This window comes from Alexandromys fortis, unplaced genomic scaffold (genome assembly GCF_014885135.2).
Source record: "Alexandromys fortis isolate MF-2015 unplaced genomic scaffold, M_Fortis_MF-2015_v1.1 scaffold_44, whole genome shotgun sequence".
Taxonomy (NCBI): domain Eukaryota; kingdom Metazoa; phylum Chordata; class Mammalia; order Rodentia; family Cricetidae; genus Alexandromys; species Alexandromys fortis.
This window is the reverse complement of record NW_026067921.1, coordinates 485,883-509,151: the sequence shown is the minus strand read 5'-3', so window position 1 is coordinate 509,151 and position 23,269 is coordinate 485,883. Positions and strand designations below refer to the sequence as shown.

At 41.6% G+C, this 23,269-nt stretch overlaps 2 protein-coding genes across 4 annotated transcripts in view; one reads left to right on the top strand and one right to left on the bottom strand.

The window, feature by feature from the left end:
- The window catches only part of Lztfl1 (leucine zipper transcription factor like 1), a 23,120-nt gene extending 18,287 nt beyond the window's left edge, over nucleotides 1-4,833 (bottom strand). The window contains exons 1-2 of one of the 2 annotated variants that reach the window (XM_050141440.1): nucleotides 4,711-4,833; nucleotides 915-1,039 (exon numbers count right to left, since the gene is read on the bottom strand). In XM_050141440.1, coding sequence (XP_049997397.1) covers nucleotides 915-1,039; nucleotides 4,711-4,824 — 239 coding nt within the window. In that variant the 5' untranslated portion in view covers nucleotides 4,825-4,833. Of the gene's footprint in view, nucleotides 1-914; nucleotides 1,040-4,352; nucleotides 4,621-4,710 lie in introns of those variants that run through there. The other variant, XM_050141441.1, reaches the window with a different exon arrangement.
- The window catches only part of Ccr9 (C-C motif chemokine receptor 9), a 72,281-nt gene that overhangs the window by 10,804 nt on the left and 38,208 nt on the right, over nucleotides 1-23,269 (top strand). For both annotated transcript variants that reach the window (XM_050141438.1, XM_050141437.1), the window contains exon 2: nucleotides 4,296-4,362. The gene's annotated coding sequence lies outside the window, so the exon portion shown is untranslated. The remainder of the gene's footprint in view (nucleotides 1-4,295; nucleotides 4,363-23,269) is intronic.

The window sequence follows — 23,269 nt, the reverse complement described above, 5'->3', positions numbered from 1 at the left end:
ATTTCTTATTAATAAAGAAACTGCCTTGGCCCATTTTATTGGATAGAAAATTAGGTAGGCGGAGTAGACAGAGGAGAATGCTGGGAAAAAGAAGCTGTGTGAGGAGTCGCCATGGTTCTCCCGCTCCAGACAGACGCAGGTTAAGATCCTCCCTGGTAAGCCAGCTCGTGGGCTACACAGAATATTAGAAATGGGTTAGAACAATATGTAAGAGCTAGCCATAAGGAACTGGAACTATCCGGGCCAGGCAGTGTTTGAAAGAATACAGTTTCCGTGTAATTATTTCTGGGTATAAACTAGCCATGCGGGCGGCCGGGTGCCGGGGACGCAGCCCTGCCGCTCCTATTTCAACAGCTGCTCTGCAAAAATACATAGTACCAAATAGCAAAAATATATTTACGGCCATTTCAAAACCGGTTGGAAATTCTATCTTTATCCCAAACCAAAATTCACTTTCTTTTTTTTTTTTAAATGAAATTCAACAACTCAAATAACAATTCTTAAAATCAAAGATTCTAACACAACAGACTCCAGAAATACTGTTTGATACATGCTGAGGAATGATGATAAGAAAATATTAAAAACATTATGTTTCTGTAAGAGCAGAATATTTATATGTACAGTAAAGTCACTGTAATTCAGAGCACACACTAGTCTAAGCCAGACTTCCAGGCAGCTTGCACTTGTGCCTGTCCTGTGGCCAGAACCCAGGCTGCAGCGAAGTCATCACGTGACAAAACACTGGCAAATGCTTTCACAACACTTCAGATTCATTATGAATTTAATTATGAGCTAGTTTTTAGTGACTGCATTTTCAGAAACCTTTTATTACTGCCAAATTTTCTAGGAATACACATTGATTCGGTTATACGACCCACAGTTTTGAGAATTAAGGCCTTAAAATCTCTTGATACCTGCTCTCCTTGAGGTCTTGAAAGCAGGAATCTACTGTTTTAAGTCTCAAGCCTCTCTTTGAACGAGCGAAACGCATGTAATTAATAACCTCATTTTGATGGTGCTCATTTAGGCCCAACTCTGCCTGAAAAAGAGAGAATTTGTTAGTCTTGAAGGTCACATAACAAAACTAAAAATGAAAATAAACAAGACTTTGTTGGACCAGGTGTGGTGACATACACCTTTAATCTCAGCACTTCAGAGTCAGAGACAGATCTCTGAGTTTGGGATTAATCTGATCTACATAGTAAGCTTCAGACCAGCCAAGGCTACACAAAAAGACCTGGTCTCACAAAAAAAAAAAAAAAATAGGAAATAAAAAGTAAAAAAAAAAATGATGATTCGATACTGTGTACTAGATGTATATCAGGTTGTCATCTTCTCTTCCCCTTACCTACCCAACCTACCCTGCTAGAACTTCCCTGAAGTCAAATATAGTAACATGAGTCACTTCTCAGGAAGAGAAGTAATCCAAAGAGGTATGGGTATTTTTTCTTTAATATTTTTTTTTCATTTTTCATACCAATCCCATCAGTTCCCCTTCCCTCCCCCTTTCCCACCCCATCCCACTCCCCTTCCACTCCTCAGAGGGGTAAGACCTCCCTTGGGGAGTCAACAAAGTCTGGTATATCAAATTGAGGTAGGACCAAGTCCCTCTCCCCTGTACCAAGGCTGAGCAAGGCATTCCACCATAGGGAACAGGCTTCAAAAGCCAGTTCATGCACCAGAGATAAGTCCTGGTCCTAATGCCAGCCTGCCACCCCCGACAGATCAAGCCACATAACTGTCACCCACATTCAGAGGGCCTATTTCAGGTTCCCCAACTGTCAGTCCACAGTCTGTGAGCTCCCACTAGCTCAGGTCAGCTGTCTGTAGGTTTCCCCATCATGATCTTGACCCCCCCCCCCATATGATCCTTCCTCCCTCTCTTGAGCTAAACTCCAGGAGCTTAGCCCAGTGCTTGGCTGTGGATCACTGTCAGACTGAAGATATGGGGCATAACTTAAACCTCTGTCCTTTCCAATTTCTCCGAAAGCTGGCAGAAGGGGTGACTAGGATGAGCCATGCTAGCCACTTTTATGACCCAGGGCCGAAAGAACAAAGATAAGGCCTCAACCCTGACCTCATGGAGCAGCACTGTAACAGGCTTTCTTTTGGATCACTAACCAGCTCCCAAATCATGACAGGTGACTTAATATTAGTTATGAATGCTTGGCCTTATCTTATGGTTGTCTCATTAGCTCTTATAACCTAATTTAACATGTTTCTCTTCACCTATGTTTTGTCTCGGGGCTTTTTACCTTTCTTTCATTCTGTGTGTCCTACTTTCCAGCTTTCTTCCATGTCTGTCTGTCTGCCCTCAGGTGGCTACCTTTCTTTCACCCTCTTTTTCTCCCTCTTTCTCTCCTCTCCTCTTGAGCCTAGATTCCTCCTCCTATCCCTCTACTGCCTAGCTACTGGCTTTTTGTTAAGCCAATCAGGAGCCTTAGGCAGGCAGGGTGAAACAGATACAGCACATCTTTGCATAGTTAAAGCGATATTCCACCAGAGAAGACTGTCCTGTGAGAGGGAATTTAAACATCTGCATTCTTCAGTACACTGATTTTCAGATTTCTATCACAGAAACTTCACCTTTCCAAATACAGCCTTAAAAAAGTATGTTTGGTTTGAAAATAGCCACTAGTCTTTGTAATAAGCCAGATGCTGTCTTAAAATAACCAAATCAAGATGCTGCATAGGTAAATGCAGCTCTCAGAGCTGATCAGAAAAAGTTCTTTGTACAATGATGATAGTGGTTAAAGCAGGCACAACTGGTCAGAGTGCAGAGAATAAGTAGGCTTACCACAGCTGGGATAGCTCTACCACACCCCTCTCCCAAGGCACAGAAACTATCTCTGAAGAGGAAGCAAAGGACTAAGAGATGGATCCATAGGGTCTGATCAAAAGTGTCTTCTAGGCATGACCGGACTGCTGTGCTAGGAACTCACATCTGTGGTTGCCTGCACAGTCGTGCCAACCAACAGCCGACCATGGAGGCAGGAGGGATCTATGGGACCTCACTCCTGAGGAGTTATGGACAGTCAGTTCCTTTTAAGAGTATGGCCCATGGTAGGTTGATCATGCTCTAGTGGATGGTCTCACACCCATAACTGTACGAGCAGCATATACAAAGTAGGTTTAAGGAACAACAGGAAGTACAAGATCAATCTGGGAGAGGTATGGGGAGGAGTAAATATGATTTTAAATATATTGTATGCATTATGAAATCTTTAAAGCATTTTTTTGAGAGGGTTTCTTTGTGTAGTACTGGCTGTCCTGGAATTTTCTCTGTAAGTCAGGCTGGCCTCAAACTCAGAGATCCGCCTTTCTCTGCCTCCAGAATGCTGCCCCATCATTGTCTGGAGGTTAAAAGAAAGCTTTGGCTAGCAGTCAAACAGGAGAGTGGACCTACTGCTAAAAAGTTTTTATTTTATGTGCATTATTTTATGAGTAATTTTACCAACCTTTGTATAATTTTCAATTTACTAATGAACCATCTATGCCCAATTGCCAAGTGTTAGTTGTCAAACTGACAGAAAAGAGTAAGAACACAAACAAGTACTCAAGGGACCCTGGTCAGCTCAGTGTGGCAAGCATGGCTCTGGCAAGCCTTGCTCTTCTTCCCACCCCTCTGTCTTGCATTCTTAAAGCTAGCCACCACCTTCCCCGTGAGGCTGACTGTCAACTATTAAAGTCCAGCAATCGGGTGCTAGAGAGATGGCTCAGAGGTTAAGAGCACCGACTGCTCTTCCAGAGATCCTGGGTTCCCAGCAACCACATGGCTCACCACCACCTATGATGAGATCTGCTGGCCTCTTCAGGCGTACAGACATCCATGCAGGCAGAGCACAGCATTCATAATAAATAAATTTTAAAAAGTGTAAAAAAAGTTCAATCAAAAGCCCCTTCACCTAATTAGCATGCCAAATCAAAATATACCGCCGCATCCTAGCCCATTCTAACACAGAGCTCCCCTTTTCTGCCTGAATCAGAAAGCAGCCACTTTGCCCCCCCCCCCCTTAATAAATGATCTCTCTGTGAAAACAGGTTTGGGTGTGGTTCGTGCCTAATCCGGGTCCGAGAGGGAACCTCCGCTGTACAGGGTCTCTTTCAAGCACTTTTTTTTCCTGGCACCACTAGCATTATTTTCTCGTCGTTGAATCTAGAGAAGCAGGACTAGCTCTAAGCTCGGGAAGGTTACTAGGAGTCCTGACTGCTGGGCTATGTCGGCAGTCCATTTGAGCAGTACTCTCAATAATGCCACTCCCCCTTCAACCTCATTTTCGTGCTTTTATCCACAGACAACCACTTAAACAGGCAAGCTATTGAATGAACTGGTGCGTTCTTCCCAGTCTTACCTGTTTCAAGGTAAGCCAAACTCTCCTACGGAGCTACATTCTAGCCTAACGGTCTTCACAAGTCCAAACAAAGGAAATACCACCCATATTGAATCCGCTGTAAAATAAGGGGCTGCAGAAAGTTAGGCTCAACCAAGCTCGCACGGAAAGTTGACACGAGCCCGTGAACGGTTCCCAAGGGCAGATGTACGCCTGCTCGGACGGCTGAGTATGAGGGGACCAGGCCGGCGAAAGCCAAGCATGACGTCACCGCGGCTTGGCCGAGGTGATCCCAGCCTCCCTTCTCCACCGAGGCCCGGCCAGTTCGGCCCCGCTTGTGGTCCCAACCTAGCAGGGCCTCTCCGGAGCGGATACTCACCATGGCGGTGGCGGGATCACACAGGAAACGGGACCTGAGGAGAGTAGGTTGTTTAGAAGCCGCGGGTTGCCAATGGAAACGGAGGCACGTGAGTCCTCGGCTGCACACTGTCATTGGCCCTTGATATCACGTGATAGAAAGGGCTGCGAAACTGGCTGACTCCCGCATGGACATTGGCTCCGAGATCCGGAAGTCCCGCCTCTTCCTGCCACGCTAGCTTGGGGCGGTGCCTGCCATTGCCAATGGTGACAGAGAGGCGGGTCGCGTGAAATTCCAGCGTGATTGATTACTCCCTCTGGAATTTGGGGTCGGCTAATTGGGCTTTGGCGCCGGGATCTAGAGTGATTCCAGACCTTTCGAACAGGCACGGTGACGTGGACCTCTGCGTGACTGCGTCAGGCTGACAAGCCAGTGCTGGCAGTGATGCGCGCCCTTCCTCCATCTGCATATTATAATGCTGGCAGAAGCATTATTTTATAATGCTAGCAGAAGTGACTAATTAAACTTTACTTAAAAAAATGTGCAAACACATAGGTTGCATACTGCAGTTTATTAGACAGAGACAGACACTAAATTAGCCAGAAGGTTGTGGGATAAGGTCCTGATGCCCCAGGCGGAAATTTTCATTTATGAAGTCTAGCTTGAGTCGTTAGAATCTGCAAATTTGGCTGTTGTCCCAACCAGTGTGGTGGCGCTTGTCTTTAATCCTTTAAAGAGGGGCAGATGTGATCTGTGAGTTCAAAGCCATCCAGGGTTAGTAATGAGTCCTTATCTTTTAAAACAAAACAAAACAACAATAACGAACAAAAAACAACGCTGTCCTATGAAAGGCGGAAGAGAGTATCACAAATACTAGGTACTCCATCCATTGAACACACAACGCTGTATCTTAAAAGGCGAGACTTGGGTTTCATGACAGGCTCCAAAGCTGCAGAGAAATCCTGTCTGGGGGGTGGGGGTGTTGGAGGTGGGGGGAATGAGAGTTAGGGGGTAGGGGGTGGGGACAGCACTTGGGTAGCTGCCAGTCTTTTGAGACTGGGAGACTTAAAGTAGGAGGGAACAAACATTCAGCATTAATTTTGTTGCTGCATTTTGGGATTTTTCTTTCACAGCTCAATACTACAGTTTAGAGTGAATCACAGTTGGGTATTTTTGATGCAGAAGGATTTTAGAGACTTGGTTCCAAGACTGAGAATCTACAGACTGGCTGGATCCACATGGTAGAAGAAGAGAAGCCAACTCAGGACTATTGTCCTCTGACTTCACATGAACACTAAACCATACCTGTGCTCCCTTCCACAGACACACATACATGAGCACGCACACACTCACACATATAATTTAATTTTGTTTTTCTTTTTCGAGGCAGGGTTTCTCTGTGTAACAACTCTGGCTATTCTGGAACTCACTTTGTAGACCCGGGTGGCCTGGAACTCACACAGATCCACCTGCCTCTGTCTCCCAAGTGCTGGGATTAAAGGTATATGCCACTACTACCCGGCTAAAAATTTCTTAAATAAACTTGAAACTTTTGTTGTTAGAACAAAGTGCTAACAGATAAATCCTTTAGAATAAAGTTAATTTTAAAAGATAGAATATCTTTAGGAAAAGGTACAATAATGAGAACATACTTATTTAAGTAGTCAGGACATCAAAACAGAAATAAGTTAAACTGATAAGAGTTAAAAGGAAACTATTTTCAGATGAGAAAATATGTTCAGAAAAGCCACATGTCATAATTAGTTAGGGGAGGCAAATCTGGACTATAACCATGTAATCACCGCCAACGGTTTTAAGTGTCATCCTAGTACAGATAACAGGGTTTTCTTGTCCACCCCCACTGCCACCCCTGCCTGTCCCAGAGTTAAAGCTCTGCCTTCTGATTAGGGGGGGGTGTCATGAGCAAGCTGTGCCAGAAACAGGCACATTTGCATCTTTTCACAACATCAGATTTTGTTTAAGAACAAAAATCGCTTCAATTTTATTGGCTGCAATTTGTCAAGTAGTCTTTGTTAGGAATATTTCCTAAGCGAGCTCTCTGACGATGCAAAAATTCCCAATCAAGCCAAATCAAAACAAGCCAAATTAAGAAATATCCAGGTTTAATGGGAGATCTGCGCTCTCGGGTGGCCCCGAGGGGGAAACCAGAAAGCCACAGGAATGCGACCCCTGGGAGGAAGAAAGGGAGACCACATGTTCTTCTTTTGGGGGGGGGGGAATCACTTAAGTACCCTGGCCTGCTGGGATTTGAAGTTCAGACCAGGCCTGGGGGCTGAGACCTACTCTCCCAACCTAACGGTCTTGCTTTTCTTCCCCTCCAGTTCCTTACTAATATTAATTTTTCAGTCACACACTACATATCATTCATTAAATCTATCTACAATACAAAGATGCATATATATATATATATATGTATATGTTACAGCACAGCTATAAAAGGGTTAAAGAGGCTATAGCAGAGTTCCAGGAGACCTAACTGAAAGGAAGAAGCAAGAAGCTGAAATGGATGCAAAAGGAACCTTTGCAAGGATGGTGAGTGCGTGAGATCAGATCAGATAACAAACCTTGTTGGAGATGGGTTGGCGATGCACTGCAGAGTCAAGCCACAGAATCAGACTAGAAGGATCTTCGAGGTTGAGCTGCCTAGTGAGATGCAGGACAGTGATGACCATGGAGGTGAGGCACAGCACCAGGTCCTGATGGATGAATGGCGAGTGGGCAGACTGATGGTAGTTAAAGTAAGCTGCATTAGCAGCGGAAGCTCAACTATGCTGGGTCCCCTGAGACATTTGGGGGTTGTTTGGGAGTTACTCCTCTGATTTTCACCCTGGGTGCTCAGATGTCAGGTCAACGGGGCTGTCACCATGCTATGTTGGGTATCCCTCTCTTTATGGGGTCCAGGTGAAGGTGCTGCACCCTCTCCTTGCTTTAGTGTTTTGATGTTCTCTGTTCCTGATATGCTCGTATGATCCCAAATATATAAGTTGGTACTCTTTATTGTCTGAGACTTTCCTGCATGCATGCTGTGTGATTTGATAAATTTCAACCCCTACCTCTGTAATTGGACTTCGTTTGGGCTTCCAGCCCTAAATAATGACACTTATTAACTATGAAAGCTTGGCCTTAGCTTAGGCTTGTCCCACTAGCTCTTATAAGTCAAATCAACACACATTTTGATGTCTACGATCTATCTGCCTTCTTCAGACAGTCCCCCAAGACTTTAAAGAAGGGAAGTCCAAGTTGGAAGATGTTCCCGTTAGATTTACAGTCAACAAGCAGCAATCACCAGGGAAGAGGAAGTCTTACTTGAGGGATTTTCCAGATCATATTGGCCTCTGGCCATAGTTCTGGGTAATTGTTCTAACCACCGCCCCCCCCCCCACTCCAAAGACAGGGTTTCTCTGTGTAGCCCTGGCTCCTGGAACTCCATTTGTAAACCAGGCTGGCTACAAATTCACAGAGCCCTGCCTGCCTCCCAAGTGCCGGGATTAAAGGTGTGCACCACCATACCTGGCTTGTCCTAATTTTTTTTTCTTGATGTGGAAGGGTCCATGCCACTGTGGGTGATGCCACTCCTAGGAAAGTGGTTCTGTGTTGTATAAAACTGTCTGAGCATGAACGAAGGCCAGACTGAGTCAGTAAGCAGCATTCCACCATGGTTCCTGGCTCAGCTCTTGCTTGAGTTCTGCCCAGACTTCCTTCCATGATGGACTGTAACCTGGAAGGGCAAACTGAAACAATCCTTTCCAAATTGCTTGTGATCAAAATGTATCCCAGCAACAGACGAAAAATGACAGAAGGGCTCTCTGAGGAGCGATGTCACTTCGTTGCTCTCCTGGCTGCAGAGGCTATTGTCAAGTCAGTTTCAAAATTTGCTAGGGACAGGCAGAGTGTGGAAGAGTGCTGACGAATTAGATTAATGAAATATGTATTGCACGCATTAAAGGTCGGGCAAGGAAGTGGTTCACCATAAAATACAACTCCCTTTACGACGGTGCGGATTGTGGCAAGACTTAGTGCAAATTAGAGATTAGTTTCACTGATAAATCTCCATATGTTGACAACACCCCTAAAAGGAAATAAACACCAAAACCATCAAACAGTGAAGCTTACCTTAAGAAATATATGAAAAATTAGTCGTAAGGAACACTTTTTGGGGGAAATAAAAGTTTCTTGCAAAGATGATTTCCAGCAAATCCTTGTTTCATACCTCATGTACACATTCATTTGGTTAACCTGCTAATGCAGCTTTGTGCTCAGCAATTGTTTACACAAAACTAGTTACGTGAAAGGCAGTGTTGGGCGGGAAGCAGCAAGCAAGATGGGGTTAACCCTTTCAAACCTGGCCCTGGAATGAAGTCAAGAGGAAACGTGAGCTTGGAAAACAACCCCAAAGCAGACAGCAAGTATTAAGACACTTTAGAAGAGAACATGGTTGTGTTTATGATCTGGGAATGGGAAATTTTAGAAATGTATTCCAAAGGCAGTGGGATTCTGACAAGGCACAGAAGTATGGAGAAGTGTGGGAGATGGATGACTGTGCATGAGAGGGTTGTCCTGAATGAGGAATTAGATTTTCATCAGATCCAGGCACATACATTTATATCTCATAAATCGTTTCAGGAAGAAAATGAAATTTGAATGAATTTCTTCTCAGGACTATGGTCTGCCCTGTTTGCCAGAATTATTGACAAATAGGGGCAACTCATCTTAGAAAATGGAACAGGACACTTTAGTTTGCTAAGAAAGTTTGCTTACAAAGGCCAGGTTGTGTGATCTGAATAACCCTGCACCAACTGTGTTCAAAATGGAAGTTTTTTTCCATGAAATGGGGGGTGGGAGGGCTAAAATATGATGAAAGTAGAAAGAAAATTCCATTTTCATCCATTTGATACAGTACTGTCTTCCCCACTATCATAATTTAAGTTTGGTCGAAGGAAGGCATCTTTATTTCATGATCAACCTGAGCGACCCAGCCTGGGCTGGTTTGTACTCAGCTCCAAGCTATGCTTGCAGAATCAGACGAAGAAGCAGGAACATCTAACTCAACAGACATTTGTAAGTTTCTGCTGTACTTAAAACCTATGTATACAGGTTGTTTTTTTGATTCTGAGCAAACTCTTCCATCTCTTAAAAAAGCAAGTTCTATCATTTCAAACGTACCCAGCTATTCCTATTTCCCAAGATAAATGAAAATTTGGGCAGATTTATGCAACTTTATACAATTGTGAGTGTTTTATTTGTTGTGATTCCTTTATTAGCAATGCTTTGAACCCCGCTCAAACTCTCTCACTCCCCTAAACCTGGACCCTGACATCACTGTCCCCTAGCTGTGATCTTTGACCCTTTCCTTTTCTTCTGGTATATCTTCCCTCCTCCTTGACTTACTTTACTTGGTCTTAAGTCAAGACTTTCATGAAATCATTCAACCACCGCTGTTTCAGTTTCTTATTGAATGATCCTGCTGTAATGTCAAGTTGATGGAATCCAACCCTAAGTTCTCCCAAGGATATTTTTTTTTGTTTGTTTTGGCTTCATAAAGCCATGTTGACATTTATCTTCCATTTTCTTCTAGATTTTATAGAATTTTTATATATTATTATTGGTTAACCCTGTCCCACTATAACCGCATTGGCTGTCTTCTAAAGGTTTTTCTGGTCCCCAAACACTCATTGTTCTTCTTAATCCCAGTACAATTGCTCTTCTGCTAAGCTCCCTCGGTAGCTCTGAACTACTGTTTAAAACAAATTTCATTATAGGTAAGGAAATATTTAAAGATTTGCAACATTTAGTACTGGAACTTACTTGAGGGCAAAGATGTACTTTAAGAACCCTGATAGGGCCAGGTGATGGTGGGGAACACCTTTAATCTCAGCACTTGGGAGGCAGAGGCAGGCGACCTCTGTGAGTTTGAGGCCAGCCTGGTCTACAGTGTGAGTTCCAGAGCAGCCAGGACTACACAGAGAAACCCTATCTAGAAAAAAATACCTGTTAAGAAGATAATCTTTTTTGGGAAGACAATCTAGAAATTGCTATCAAAACTGAAAATGCACACACCCTTCCACCCGTTAATTTGCCTTCACATCCCAGAAGTTATTTAAGAAAAACAAAAGTGCAAAGATGTGTGTACAGATGTCACTACAGCTGTCTTGGTGTGGTAAGCTCTCTTGAGATCGTTATTTTTTCTCTTAGGGTGCACATTATGGTGATACAAGGGTAATTTTCTTCAGTTGACCCAAGACTGTGGAAGCTTCTCTATGTACTGGGCTAGAAATATAGAGAGAAGAGTGGCCACAGTAAAATCTGTTTTTAAAATGCATGAACAGATAGATAGTGTTGAAAATTCTGCACACCAGTTTTGCCAAGGAGGACTGAAAACACCAGAATTCTAACTTTATGTTTGCCAGTCACTTGAATTTATTAAGCAGTTTTCACTATTATATTTTAATGACACGGAAAGAAAATAAATGGGAAGTCACTGCTGAACCACCGTTGTTAAATCTGTCATTGTTTTAAGTGCTCACATACTCAAGGTGTTTTCTCCTAAGACTCAGGACTGTTTTTAGCAAGCATTTTTCCCCTGAGGCAGCTCCCCATCCCTCCTTTCCATTCTTTCTTACTGTCTGTACAGACTCCTAAGCTGTTGACCCTTAAAAGTTAGATTATTTTTCAGTGCTTCAGGGTACCCCTGGATTCTGTTTATGGAATTTGGTTTATTCCTAGTGTTTCATTTTTGAGGATGGACTTAAACTCTGCACCCATGCCCCATGCTTTTCACATCCGTACTCAGACTGTGTTTTGGGAAAGTGGCAAAATCTCCCGGCTGTCTGAAAACCAACTCTGAGCCATCTAAGGACTTTTCACAAGCTGCCATCTCACTCCACCACTAGCCACTGTCTTGACATCCACCACAAATCACCCATTCATCTGGGAGCTTTTTCCTCTCTTGTTGCTTCCAGAGTATCTTGGGATCATGCTCCTTAACTAGCCAAAGCCATCACTACCTCTTTTCTTTAGAAGAGGTACAACAGTCTATTCCTCCTATATGGAACAACAACAACAACAGCAGCAGCAGCAGCAGCAGCAACAGCAGCAGCAGCAGCAGCAGCAGCAGCAGCAGCAGCAGCAGCAGCAGCAGCAGCAGCAGCAGCAAAGGGCTGTCAGCCTGGTCAGCTTACAGAAATTCCCCTGCTTGGAGTCAGATTGGCTTCCAGAAGGACTCACTGACACATGTCTGGGTAGTGTAAAAACCTTTTAAGAGTTTCCCACCTTTTTTACAAAACAAGATAACTTTGTGAATAATTACACCAACCTAAAAATGATACATCCACAAAACTGCAGGATGGGCAAAACTTCACTTTTAAATATTTAAAGTAAAAATTGAAGCCTCAGCAGCAAGCACTGCCAGAGATGTCATTAGGAACTTAAGTTTTAGATGCTTGCTATCTTACTGTGTCTTCCGGGCTGGTCTCAAACTTTTAGGTTCAAAGTATCCTCCTGTTTTTGCTTCTGAGTAGCTCAAACTAGAGGCCTACCCACTGCACACAGTTTGAAAGATTGCTTTTAAGTAGTAATTTATTTTCTAGGACAATAGCAGACTCATAACAAAGTCGAGCAACTGGGAGATCTATGTGCTCTGGGCCTCAGACGCCACAGCTCTCAGCACAGCCAGTCCCCCTAGAGTGCAGGCTTATTGCAGAAGAGTCGGGATGAACATGCCCATGCTGCCTAGAGGCTTGGCACACAGGAGCTGCTGTTCCAGTCCTTGTCTCTGGTGTGTAAAGAAGACAATTATTTTGTGATTTTCAAGTTTAATAATGATTAGGTTTTTAAAAAAATACTCTCATACATTACATCCCCCTTTTAAAAAATATTTATTTATTATGTATACAATATTCTGTATGTGTGTTTGCCTGAAAACCAGAAGAGGGCAGCAGACCCCATCACAGATGATTGTGAGCCACCATGTGGTTGCTGGGAATTGAACTCAGGACCTTTGGAAGAGCAGGCAATGCTCTTAACCTCTGAGCCATTTCTCTAGCCCATACATTACATCCCAATTACAGTTTACCCCCCCCAATTCCTCCCCATACTGTACTCCTCCCTCACCCCACCCCACACTCCCCCCTCCCCTCTCTCCCCTCCCTCAGAGTCACTCATTCTCTGTTTCCCTTCAGCAAAGGCAGGCCTCCCAGGGATATCAACCTAATATGGCATAACAGGTGACCGTAAGACTAGGCGAAACCCCTCATATCAGGGTTGGACAAGGCAACCCAGTAGAGGGAGAGGTGTCCCAAGATGAGCAAAAGTGTCGGCGGTAACCCCAATCCCACTATTAGGAATCCCACAAGAACACAAATTGCACAAGCATAACATATATTCAGAGGACCTGTGCAATCCCATGTGGACTCTGTGATGGTCTGTTTCAGTCTCTGTGAGTCCCTATGAGTCCTGCTTAGCTGATTCTGTGGGCCTTGTTCTCCTGGTCTCCTAGACCCCTCTGGGTCCTACAATCTGCCCTCTCTTCCAAGGGATTCCCTGAGCTCTGCCTCACATTTGGCTGTGGGTCTCTGTTTCTGCTCCCTTCAGTTGCTGGATGAAGCCTCTCTGATGACGGGTCAGCTACTCACCTGTGAGTATAACACAGTATCAATAGAAATCATTACATTGACTTTTTTTTTTTTTTGCCATTCGTGTTTGGTTCTATCCTAGGTCTTTGAGGTACCCAGCCTTGTATTCCTGGTCATTGAGGTGGTACCTGGAATGGGCTCTATCTCATGGTGTGGGATTCAAGTTGGACCAGTCATTGGTTGGCCAATCCCACAAGTTCTGTGCCACAATTGCCCCAGCACATCTTGCAGGCAAAACAGATTATAGGTGAAAGGTTTTGTGGCTGGGTTGGTGTTCCTGTCTCACCACTGAAAGCCTTTCTTGGTTACAGAAGATGGTAAGTTCAGGCTCTATATCCCTCATTACTAGGAGTCTTCACTATAGATTCCAGGAAGATTTCCACATCATCCTCCAAATGCTCCCTAATTCCATACATCTCTCCCTGTAACTCTGCCTCCACTCCTCCTCGCCTGATCCCATCTCTACCCGCCACCCTCAAAATCTATGATATTTCCCCTTCCCAGGGAGGCCCATGCATCACTCCCCTCCTTGAGTCCTCCTTGTTACATAGCCTCTCTGGATCTGTAAATTGTAGAGTGATTATCCTTTACTCAAACAACTAACTTATAAGTTAGTACATACAGTGTTTGTCTTTCTGAGTCTGTGTTACCCCACTCAGGATGATTTCTTTCCAGTTCTGTCCAATTGTCTTCAAATTTCATGATGCCAATTTTTAACAGCTGAGTAATACTCCACTGTGTAAATGTACCACCTTTTCTTTATCCATCCTTCTGTTGAGGAACGTCTAGGTTTTTCCAGTTTCTGACTATTATGAATAAAGCTGCTATGAACATAGTTTGCAAGTGTTTATATGGTATGATTGAGCATTCTTTGGGTATATGCCCAAGTATCTGAGTCTTGAGGTAGATCAATTCCCAGTTTTCTGAGGAATTGCCATATTGATCTCCATAGTGCCTGTACAAGTCCATACTCCCACTAGCAATGGAGGAGTGTCCCCTATGCTCCACACCCTCACCAGCATGAACTGTCACTTGGGTTTTTGATCTTGGTCATTCGGACAGGTATAAGATGAAATCTCAAAGTCGTTTTGATTTGCATTTCCCTGATGGCTTAATGACATGTTGAACATGTCTTTAAGTGCTTCTCAGCCATTTGAGATTTCTCTGTTGAGGGTTCTATTTAGATTTGTTTCCCATTTTTCAACTGGATTATTTGTGTGTGTGTGTGTGTGTGTGTGTGTGTGTGTGTGTGTTTAAATATATCTAGTTTCTAGAGATCCTTATATATTTTGGATATTAGCCCTGTCAGTTGTGGAGTTAGTGAAAATCTTTTCCCATTCTGTAGGTTGTTATTTTGTCCTATTGATGATGTTCTTTGCCTTACAGAAGCTTTTCCGTTTCATGAGGTCTCATTTATTATTTGTTGATCTTAGTGCCTTCTCTATTGGTGTTTTGTACAGGAAGTTGTCTCATGTGCTGATTAGTTCAAGGCTATTCTCCACTTTCTCTTCGATCAGGTTCAGTTTATGGCAGTGGCCATGTCAGAGGAGTAGCACGTGGCAATTGACTTCAGGAGATCAGCTCACTGGGAAGCAAAGTTCTGATGGGTGAATCTCAGATTGGCAACCCTTCACCCCATTACTTCAGGCTCCAGAATGTCTCCTGCTGTGCTTTTACATGCTTGCCGCTGCTATTTTTCTCTGGTATCTGGCATGGTGTGAATGGGTGTGACCTTAGCGTAGTGTGATTAACTCCCATTCTAGTGGGCATTTTTACCTGTGGATTATTATGAAGATGATTTTCTTCTAAGCTATATTGTTTAACTGAAGCAACGATTTTATACAATAATAGTGTTAGTTTAAATGAGATCTGGATGATTGGGGGTCTTTATTAACTATAGTAAGGGATTATGATAGAGGCTAGTTTAGTGGGATGATGATTAATTCCTTGTGCCTATTTCTGGCCTCAGCTTCCTGATATAAAAAATTGTTGATGAATGGGTATGTACCCTGAAGATCTAAACTAGAGTTGACTGCTTCTTTTCCATATACTAAAGTTTATATTTGTGATTCTTTTAAGCTTTTTTTACGTTTATCTTTTGAGATAATTAATAAAATAATTGATCATTTCTTTGTAACTGAAATATGCAGCCTGCTAGTAAAAGAACTGGCTTAGAAAAATACCTTGTTTGCTTACACTCTTTTAATCTATAACAAGTTGCTTGGACATGCATGGGATGTGGGTTCTTGGGATAGCTTGTTTTTCACCTGTAATATGTAAAATGTCTAATCATGTAAGGGATATAGAAAACATTCTTTTTTTACTTGTATTAATTGTAATTATCCACTTGAAAATATACTGTAACCACATTATTTTTTTATTGCTTGAGAGATTCTACTGGGGTTTATAAGCTATAAGGAAAAAGAAATAAAGACGTAAGAGGAAGGAAAACACCAGGGGAGATGTGAAAGGAAAGTTAGAAGGAAGTCGTCAAGAGAAGCAGAGATACGTCTAGAAAGAGGTAAGAAAAGAAATAAAGAACAGAAAAAGACCCTAAGAGTGTGTGTGTGTTTCCTTTTTCACTGGCCCTAGAGAGTTAAGCTTTACCCGCACCCACCCCCACTGGTACCAGAGAATTAAATTTTACTCCCTCAGATAGAAAAGTTAAGTTGAATGATTAATTCGCCAGCTCCATGGCTCCCACTCAAACCCCGAGTTGCTGGAGGCTGGTCCTCATGGCAGCGGTTAAGTGTATCTGATTTTATGGTGAGGTATTTGATCCACTTGAACTGGAGTTTTGTGCAGAGTGATAGATATGGATCTATTAGCATTCTTCTACATCAGACTTCCATTTAGTCCAGCACCATTTGTTGAAGATGCTTTCTTTTTTTTCTCATGTGTAGTGTGGTTTCTTTATCAAAAAACAGGTGTTTGTAGGTGTGTGGATTTATGTCTGGGTCTTTGATTTGACTCCATTGACCAATGTGCCTTTTTTTTTTTTTTTGGCTTTGGAATTTGGTATGTTTCTTTTTTATTTTTATTTATTTATTTGTTTGTTTGTTAAAGATTTCTGCCTCCTCCCGCCACCGCCTCCCATTTCCCTCCTCCTCCCCCAATCAACTCCCCCTCCCTCATCAACCCGAAGAGCAGTCAGGGTTCCCTGCCCTGTGGGAAGTCCAAGGACCTCCCACCTCCTTCCATGTCTAGTAAGGTTTTTTTATGCCAATGATATGAGGCTATAATTACTGTATCTCTGTAGTTAAGCTTGAAATAAACAATTACCTCTGGAAGTTGTTTTGTTGTATAGTATTGTTATAGCTCTCCTGTTTTTTTCCAATGAAGTTGAGTATTGTTCTTTCAAAGTCTGTAACGAATTGTGTTGGAATTTTGAGGATGGGTATTACATTAAATCTGTAGATTGCTTATGGAAGATGACATTTTTTTTACTATGCTAATCCTACTAATCTATGAGCATGGAAAATATTTCCATCTTCTGTTTCTTTCTTCAAAGACTTGAAGTTTTTGTCATATAATTTTTTAACTTGCTTGGTTAGCATTACCCCAATATATCTACACTATTTGTGGCATTTGTGAAGGGTGTTGATTCCCTTATCTTTCTCAGACAATTCATTATTTGGAGGAGGGCTTGTATCCAGCCACTTCACTGAAGGTGTTCATCAGCTGTAGGAGTTTTCTGGTAGAATTTTTGGAGTTGCTTTTGTATACTATATATGATAATCTGTAAATAATGATAATTTGACTTCTTCCTTTCCAATTTGTATTCCCTTGATCTCCTTTAGCTGTCTTATTTGCTCTAGGTAGACCTTCAAGTACTATATGAAATAGACATGTCCAGCCCTTACTTTTTTATTTTTAAAACAATCTTATTTTACATATCATTTCCAGTTCCCACTCCTGCCCCTCATGGAGAGTCAACAAAGTCTGTCATATCACTTGAGGCAGGACCAAGGTCCTCTCTCCTGTATCTAGGCTGAGCAAGGTATCCCTATATAGGGAATGTACTCCAAAGAGCCAGATCATGCCCTGTGGATAAATACTGGTTCCACTGCCAGTGGTCCCACAAACTGCCCAAGCCGCACAACTGTTACCCACATTCAGAGAGCCTGATTCGGTCTTATGGAGGTTCCCCAGCTGTCAGTCCAGAGTCAGTGAGCTCTCACTTGTTTGGGTCAGCTGATTCTGTGGGTTCTCCAGCATAGTCTTGGCCCCTTTGCCCATACTCTTGCTCCTCTCTCTCTCTATGTCTGGACTTCAGGAGTTCTGCCCAGTGCTTAGCAGTGGATCTTTGTATCTGCTTCCATCAGTTACTGGATGAAGGTTCTATGATGAGGCTGACCTCAGATTCACAGAGACTCACCTGCCTCTTCCTCCCAAGCGCTGGGATTAGGCGTGTGCCACCACCACTTACTTTTTGTTTATTAATATCTTCTTTATTTTTTAAAAGATTCTGAAAGACTAGAACTTTGTAAGTGCTTTTCCCCAAATGGGAAATAGTCTCCTAACCTAACCTCTAAGTCAGGGAAGATTTGGGGTGCCAGTGTACAAGACTATTGCAGTAAATATTATGACAGAGGAGCTTTAAAGTGACAGATGGTGAGCTAAATGATGTGCTTGCTTACACGTTTGCCTGGTGTCGTGGGTATAATTTACCAGTACCCCAAATATATTTTTATCTCTTGTTAAAGTCAAATGCCATATTTTACAAGCTGTACCTATGTGCTTCTACATGCTATGAATTCTACAAACACAAAAACTGAGGGTGAACACTCATCTTAATCTTTTTGTTAATTGTATGCAACTGCTCTGGGCTTGATTATTTTGGGACCCTGAAAGAAAGGTGAGCAAAACCAGTAGACAAAAGGTTGAGTCTGACTTTAAAAAAAATAACAAAGATATGCAAAGACTAACGTCAGCATTTAAAAAATAATTCTAAGAATTGTTGTCATGAATCTTGAGGTCACGAATGCTTGGTTATGTTTACCACAGAAGTTGGTGTTTGTTCACTTAGAGTTGTAAATTGTGGTTTTTTTCAGAGGAGGCCAATTCACTGCTTGATGACTATGGAAACACTGGCTTCTGAGCTCCCTAAGAAGTTGGGAAACACACACACCACACACCTACCACACAGACACACACACCACAAACACACCACAGACATACACACACACACCACACAGACACACACCACACACACAGACACACAACACACACAGACACATACAACACACAGACACACCGCACACACACATACACACACACCACACACATACACCACACACACACACCACCACACACATCACATGCATACACACACAAACACACACTTTCTAAATGGGAATTTTTTTAATTGATTTTTATTGAGCTCTACATTTTTCTATGCTCCCCTCTCTGCCTTTCCCCTCCCCTTCAACCCCCTCCCAAGGTCCCCATGCTCCCAATTTACTCAGGAGAGCTTGTCTTTTTCTACTTCCCATGTAGATTAGATTCATGTAAGTCTCTCTTAGGGTACTCATTGTTGTATAGGTTCTCTGGGATTGTGGTGTGTAGGCTGGTTCCCTTTGCTTTATGTTTAAAAACCACTTATGAGTGAGTACATGTGATAATTATCTTTCTGGGTCTGGGTTACCACACTCAAAATGATGTTTTCTAGCTCCGTCCATTTGCCTGCAAAATTCAAGATGTTATTTTTTCTGCTGTGTAGTACTCCATTGTGTAAATGTACCACATTTTCCTTATCCACTCTTTGGTTGAGGGACATTTTGGTTGTTTCCAGGTTCTGGCTATGCTGCTATGAACATAGTTGAACACACATCCTTGTGGCATGATTGAGCATCCTTTGGATATGTACCCAAAAGTGGTATTGCTGGGTCTTGAGGAAGGTTGTTTCCTAATTTTCTAAGAAATCACTGCACTGACATCCAAAGGGGCTATACCAACTTGCATTCCCACCAGCAATGCAGAAGTGTTCCCTTTTCCCCACAACCTCTCCAGCATAAGTTGTCATCAGTGTTTTTTATCTTGGCCATTCTTACACGTGTAAGATGGAATCTTAGAGTTGTTTATTTGCATTTCTCTGATGACTAAGGATGTTGAGCATTTCCTTAAGCATCTTTCAGCCACTTTAGATTCCTCTGTTTAGGTCTGTCCTCCATTTTTTATTGGATTATTTGTTCTTTTGACGACCAATTTCTTGAGCTCTTTGTATATTTTGAAGATCAGACCTCTGTCTGATGTGGGGTTGGTGAAGATCTTTTTCCATTCTGTAGGCTGTCATTTTGTCTTGTTGACCATGTCCTTTGCTTTACAGAAGCTTTTCAGTTTCAGTAGGTCCCATTTATTAATTGTTTCTCTCAGTGTCTGTGCTACTGGGGTTATATTTAGGAAGTGGTTTCCTGTGCCAATGTGTTCAAGCGTACTTCCCACTTTCTCTTCTATGAGGTTCAGTGTGGCCAGTGTGGCTGACTTTATGTTGAGGTCTTTGATCAATTTGGACTCGAGTTTTGGCATGGTGATAGATATGGATCTATTTTCATTCTTCTACATGTTGATATCCAGTTATACCAGCACCATTTGTTAAATATGCTTTCGTTTTTTCATTTGATATTTTTGCTTCTTTGTCAAAAATTAGGTGTTTGAAGGTGTGTAGATTAATATCTGGGTCTTATATTTGGTTCCATTGGTCCTCCTGTCTGTTTTTATGCCAATACCAGGCTGTTTTCAGTACTGTAGCTCTGTAGTAGAGTTTGAAGTCAGAGATAGTGATGCCTCCAGAAGTTCTTTTATTGTACAGGATTGTTTTAGCTATTCTGGATTTTTTTTTTGCTTTTCCATATGAAGTTGAGTACTGTTCTTTTGAGGTCTGTGAAGAATTTTGCCAGGATTTTGATGGGCATTGCATTGACTCTGTAGATTGCTTTCAATATGATTGCCATTTTTACTATGTTAATTCAATCTACCCAAGAGCATGGGAGATCTTTTCACTTTCTGGTGTTTTCTTCAATTTCTTTCTTCAAAAATTTAAAGTTCTTGTCATACAAGTTTTCCACTTGTTTGGTTAGAGTTACTCCGAGATGTTTTATGCTATTTGTGGCTATTGTGAAGGGTGATGTTTCTCTGATTTCTTTCTCAGACCACTTATCATCTATGTACACAAAGCCTACTGAATTTTTTTTGAGTTAATGTTGTATCCTGCTACATTACTGAGAGTGTTATGAGTTGTAGAAGTTCCTTGGTAGAATTTTTGAGGTCACTTAGGTAAACTTTCATATCATCAGCAAATAGTAAGAGTTTGACTTCTTTTTTTCTGATTTGTATCTTTTTGATCTTCTTTTGGTGTCTTACTGCTCTAGCTAGGACCTCCAGAACTATATTGAATAGATATGGAGAGAGTGGACACCCTTGTCTTGTTCCTGATTTCAGTGGGATCGCTGGGATTTTCTCTCCATTTAGTTTGATGTTAGCTGTTGCCTTTATTATGTTTAGGTATGTTCCTTGTATCCCTGCTCTCTCCAAGACCTTTATTATGAAGGGATGTTGTGTTTTGTCGAAAGCTTTTTCAGCATCTAATGAGATTAGATGTGGTTTTTATTTTTCAGCTTGTTTATATAGTGGATTACGTTGACAGATTTTCGTATGTTAAACCATCCCTGCATCTCTGGGATAAAACTGACTTGACCATGGTGGATGATGGTTCTGATGTGTTCTTGGATTTGATTTGCCAGTATTTTGTTTAGTATTTTTGCATCAATGTTCATGAGAGAGATTGGTCTGTAATTTTCTTTCTTAGTAATGTCTTTCCATGGTTTGGGTATCAGGGTAATTGTAGCCTCATAAAAAGAGTTTTGCAATGTTCCTTCTGTTTCTATTGTGTGGAATAATTTGAGGAGTATTGGTATTAGTTCTTCTTTGAAAGTCTTGTGGAATTCTGAGCTGAAACCATCTGGTCCTGGGCTTTTTTTTTCTTTGGTTAGGAAACTTTTGATGATTATTTCTATTTCTTCAGCAGTTATGGGTATGTTTAATTTGCTTATATGGTCTTGATTTAATCTTGGTATGTGTTATTTATCCTGAAACTTGTTCATTTCCTTTAAGTTTTCCAATTTTCTGGAGTACAGGTTTTCAAAATATGACCTGATGCTTCTCTATATTTCATCCCCATCTGTTGTTATGTCCCCCCTTTCATTTCTGACTTTGATGATTCTCTGTATTCCATCCCCATCTGTTGTCATGTCCCCCTTTTTCATTTCTGACTTTGATGATTCTCTGTATTCCATCCCCATCTGTTGTCATGTCCCCCTTTTTCATTTCTGACTTTGTTAATTTGGTTATTCTCTCTCTGCATTTTGGTTAGTTTGGATAAAGGTTTATATATTTTGTTGATTTTTCTCAAATAACCAATTCTTTGTCTCATTGATTCTTTGTATTTGTTTTCTTTGTTTCTATTTTGTTGATTTCAGTTCTCAATTTGATTACTTCCTGCTGTCTAGTTCTCTTGGGTGAGTTTACTTCTTTTTGTTCTAAAGTTTTCAAATGTTCTGTTAATTCACTAGTGTGGGATTTTTCCAGCTTCTTTATATAGGCATTTAGTGCTATGAACTTTCCTCTTAATACTGCTTTCATTGTGTCCCATAAATTTGGGTATGTTATGTGGTCATTTTCATTGAATTTTAGGAAGTCTTTAATTTCTCTTGTTATTTTTCCCTTGACCCATTGATGATTCTTGTGAACAATGTTTAATTTCCATGTGTTTGTGGGTTTTCTGGAATTAGTATTGCTGTTGAATTCTAGTTTTAAGCCATGGTGATCTGATAAGATACATAGGGTTATTCCAATACTTTTTGTATTTGTTGAGGTGTGTTTTGTTACTGAGTATGTGATCAGTTTTTTAGAAGGTTCCATGAGGTGCTGAGAAGAAGGTATATTCTTTTACGTTTAGATGGAATATCCATAGATGTCTGTTAAGTCCATTTGAGTAATAACCTGTTAGTTCCCTTATTTCTCTGTTAATTTTTAGTGTGACAGACATGTCCAGTGGTGAGAGTGGAGTGTTGAAGTCTCCCACTATTAGTGTGTGGGGTTTAATGTATGATTTAAGCTTTAGAAGTGTTTCTTTTACATATGAGGGTGCCCTTTTATTTGGAGCATAGATGTTCAGTATTGAGATTTCCTCTTGATGGATTTTACTGTCACCATTATGAAATGTCCTTCTTTGTCTCTTTTGTTTGGTTTTAGTTTGAAGTCTATTTGTTAAATATTAGGATAGCTACACCAGTTTGTTTCTTAGGTCCATTTGATTGGAATTTTTTTCCCCAACCCTTTACTCTGAGGTGATGTCTGTCTTTGAGGTTGAGGTGTGTTTCTTGTATGCAGAAGAAGGATGGATTCTGTTTTTGTATTCAATCTACTAGCCTGTGTTTTTTTTATAGGTGAGTTGAGTCCGTTCATATTAAGGGATATTAATGACCAGTGATTGCTATCTCCTGTTAATTTAGTTTTCATTATTGGTGATGTTAATTTGTGCATTTCCTCCTTCTTTGGGATTTGCTGCTAGGAGACCATCAATTGTCTGTGTTTTTGTTGATGTAGCCAGCTTCCTTGGGACTTTAAAGCTAAGCTGCAGGCTCTTGATTTCCCTGGATATAACGCTACAGTGATATATGTGAGCTGTTGTAGAAAGCAATCCCTTCCCACTTGGCTGTTGATGCTCTGTAGAGATTATGTATTGTGTCCTAGTCAGCATAAAAATCGAGTAAAATAAATTCTAACCTATTCATGCCGACCAAAAGTGGCACCCTGCTTTCCCTGGGCCTCTCATTCATGCCAACAGTATTGTTTTTAATCACGTTGTCAGATCTGGCTGAAGGTATCCCAGGAGAGTGAGCAGAACAAAGACAGCTAACCACTTTTAT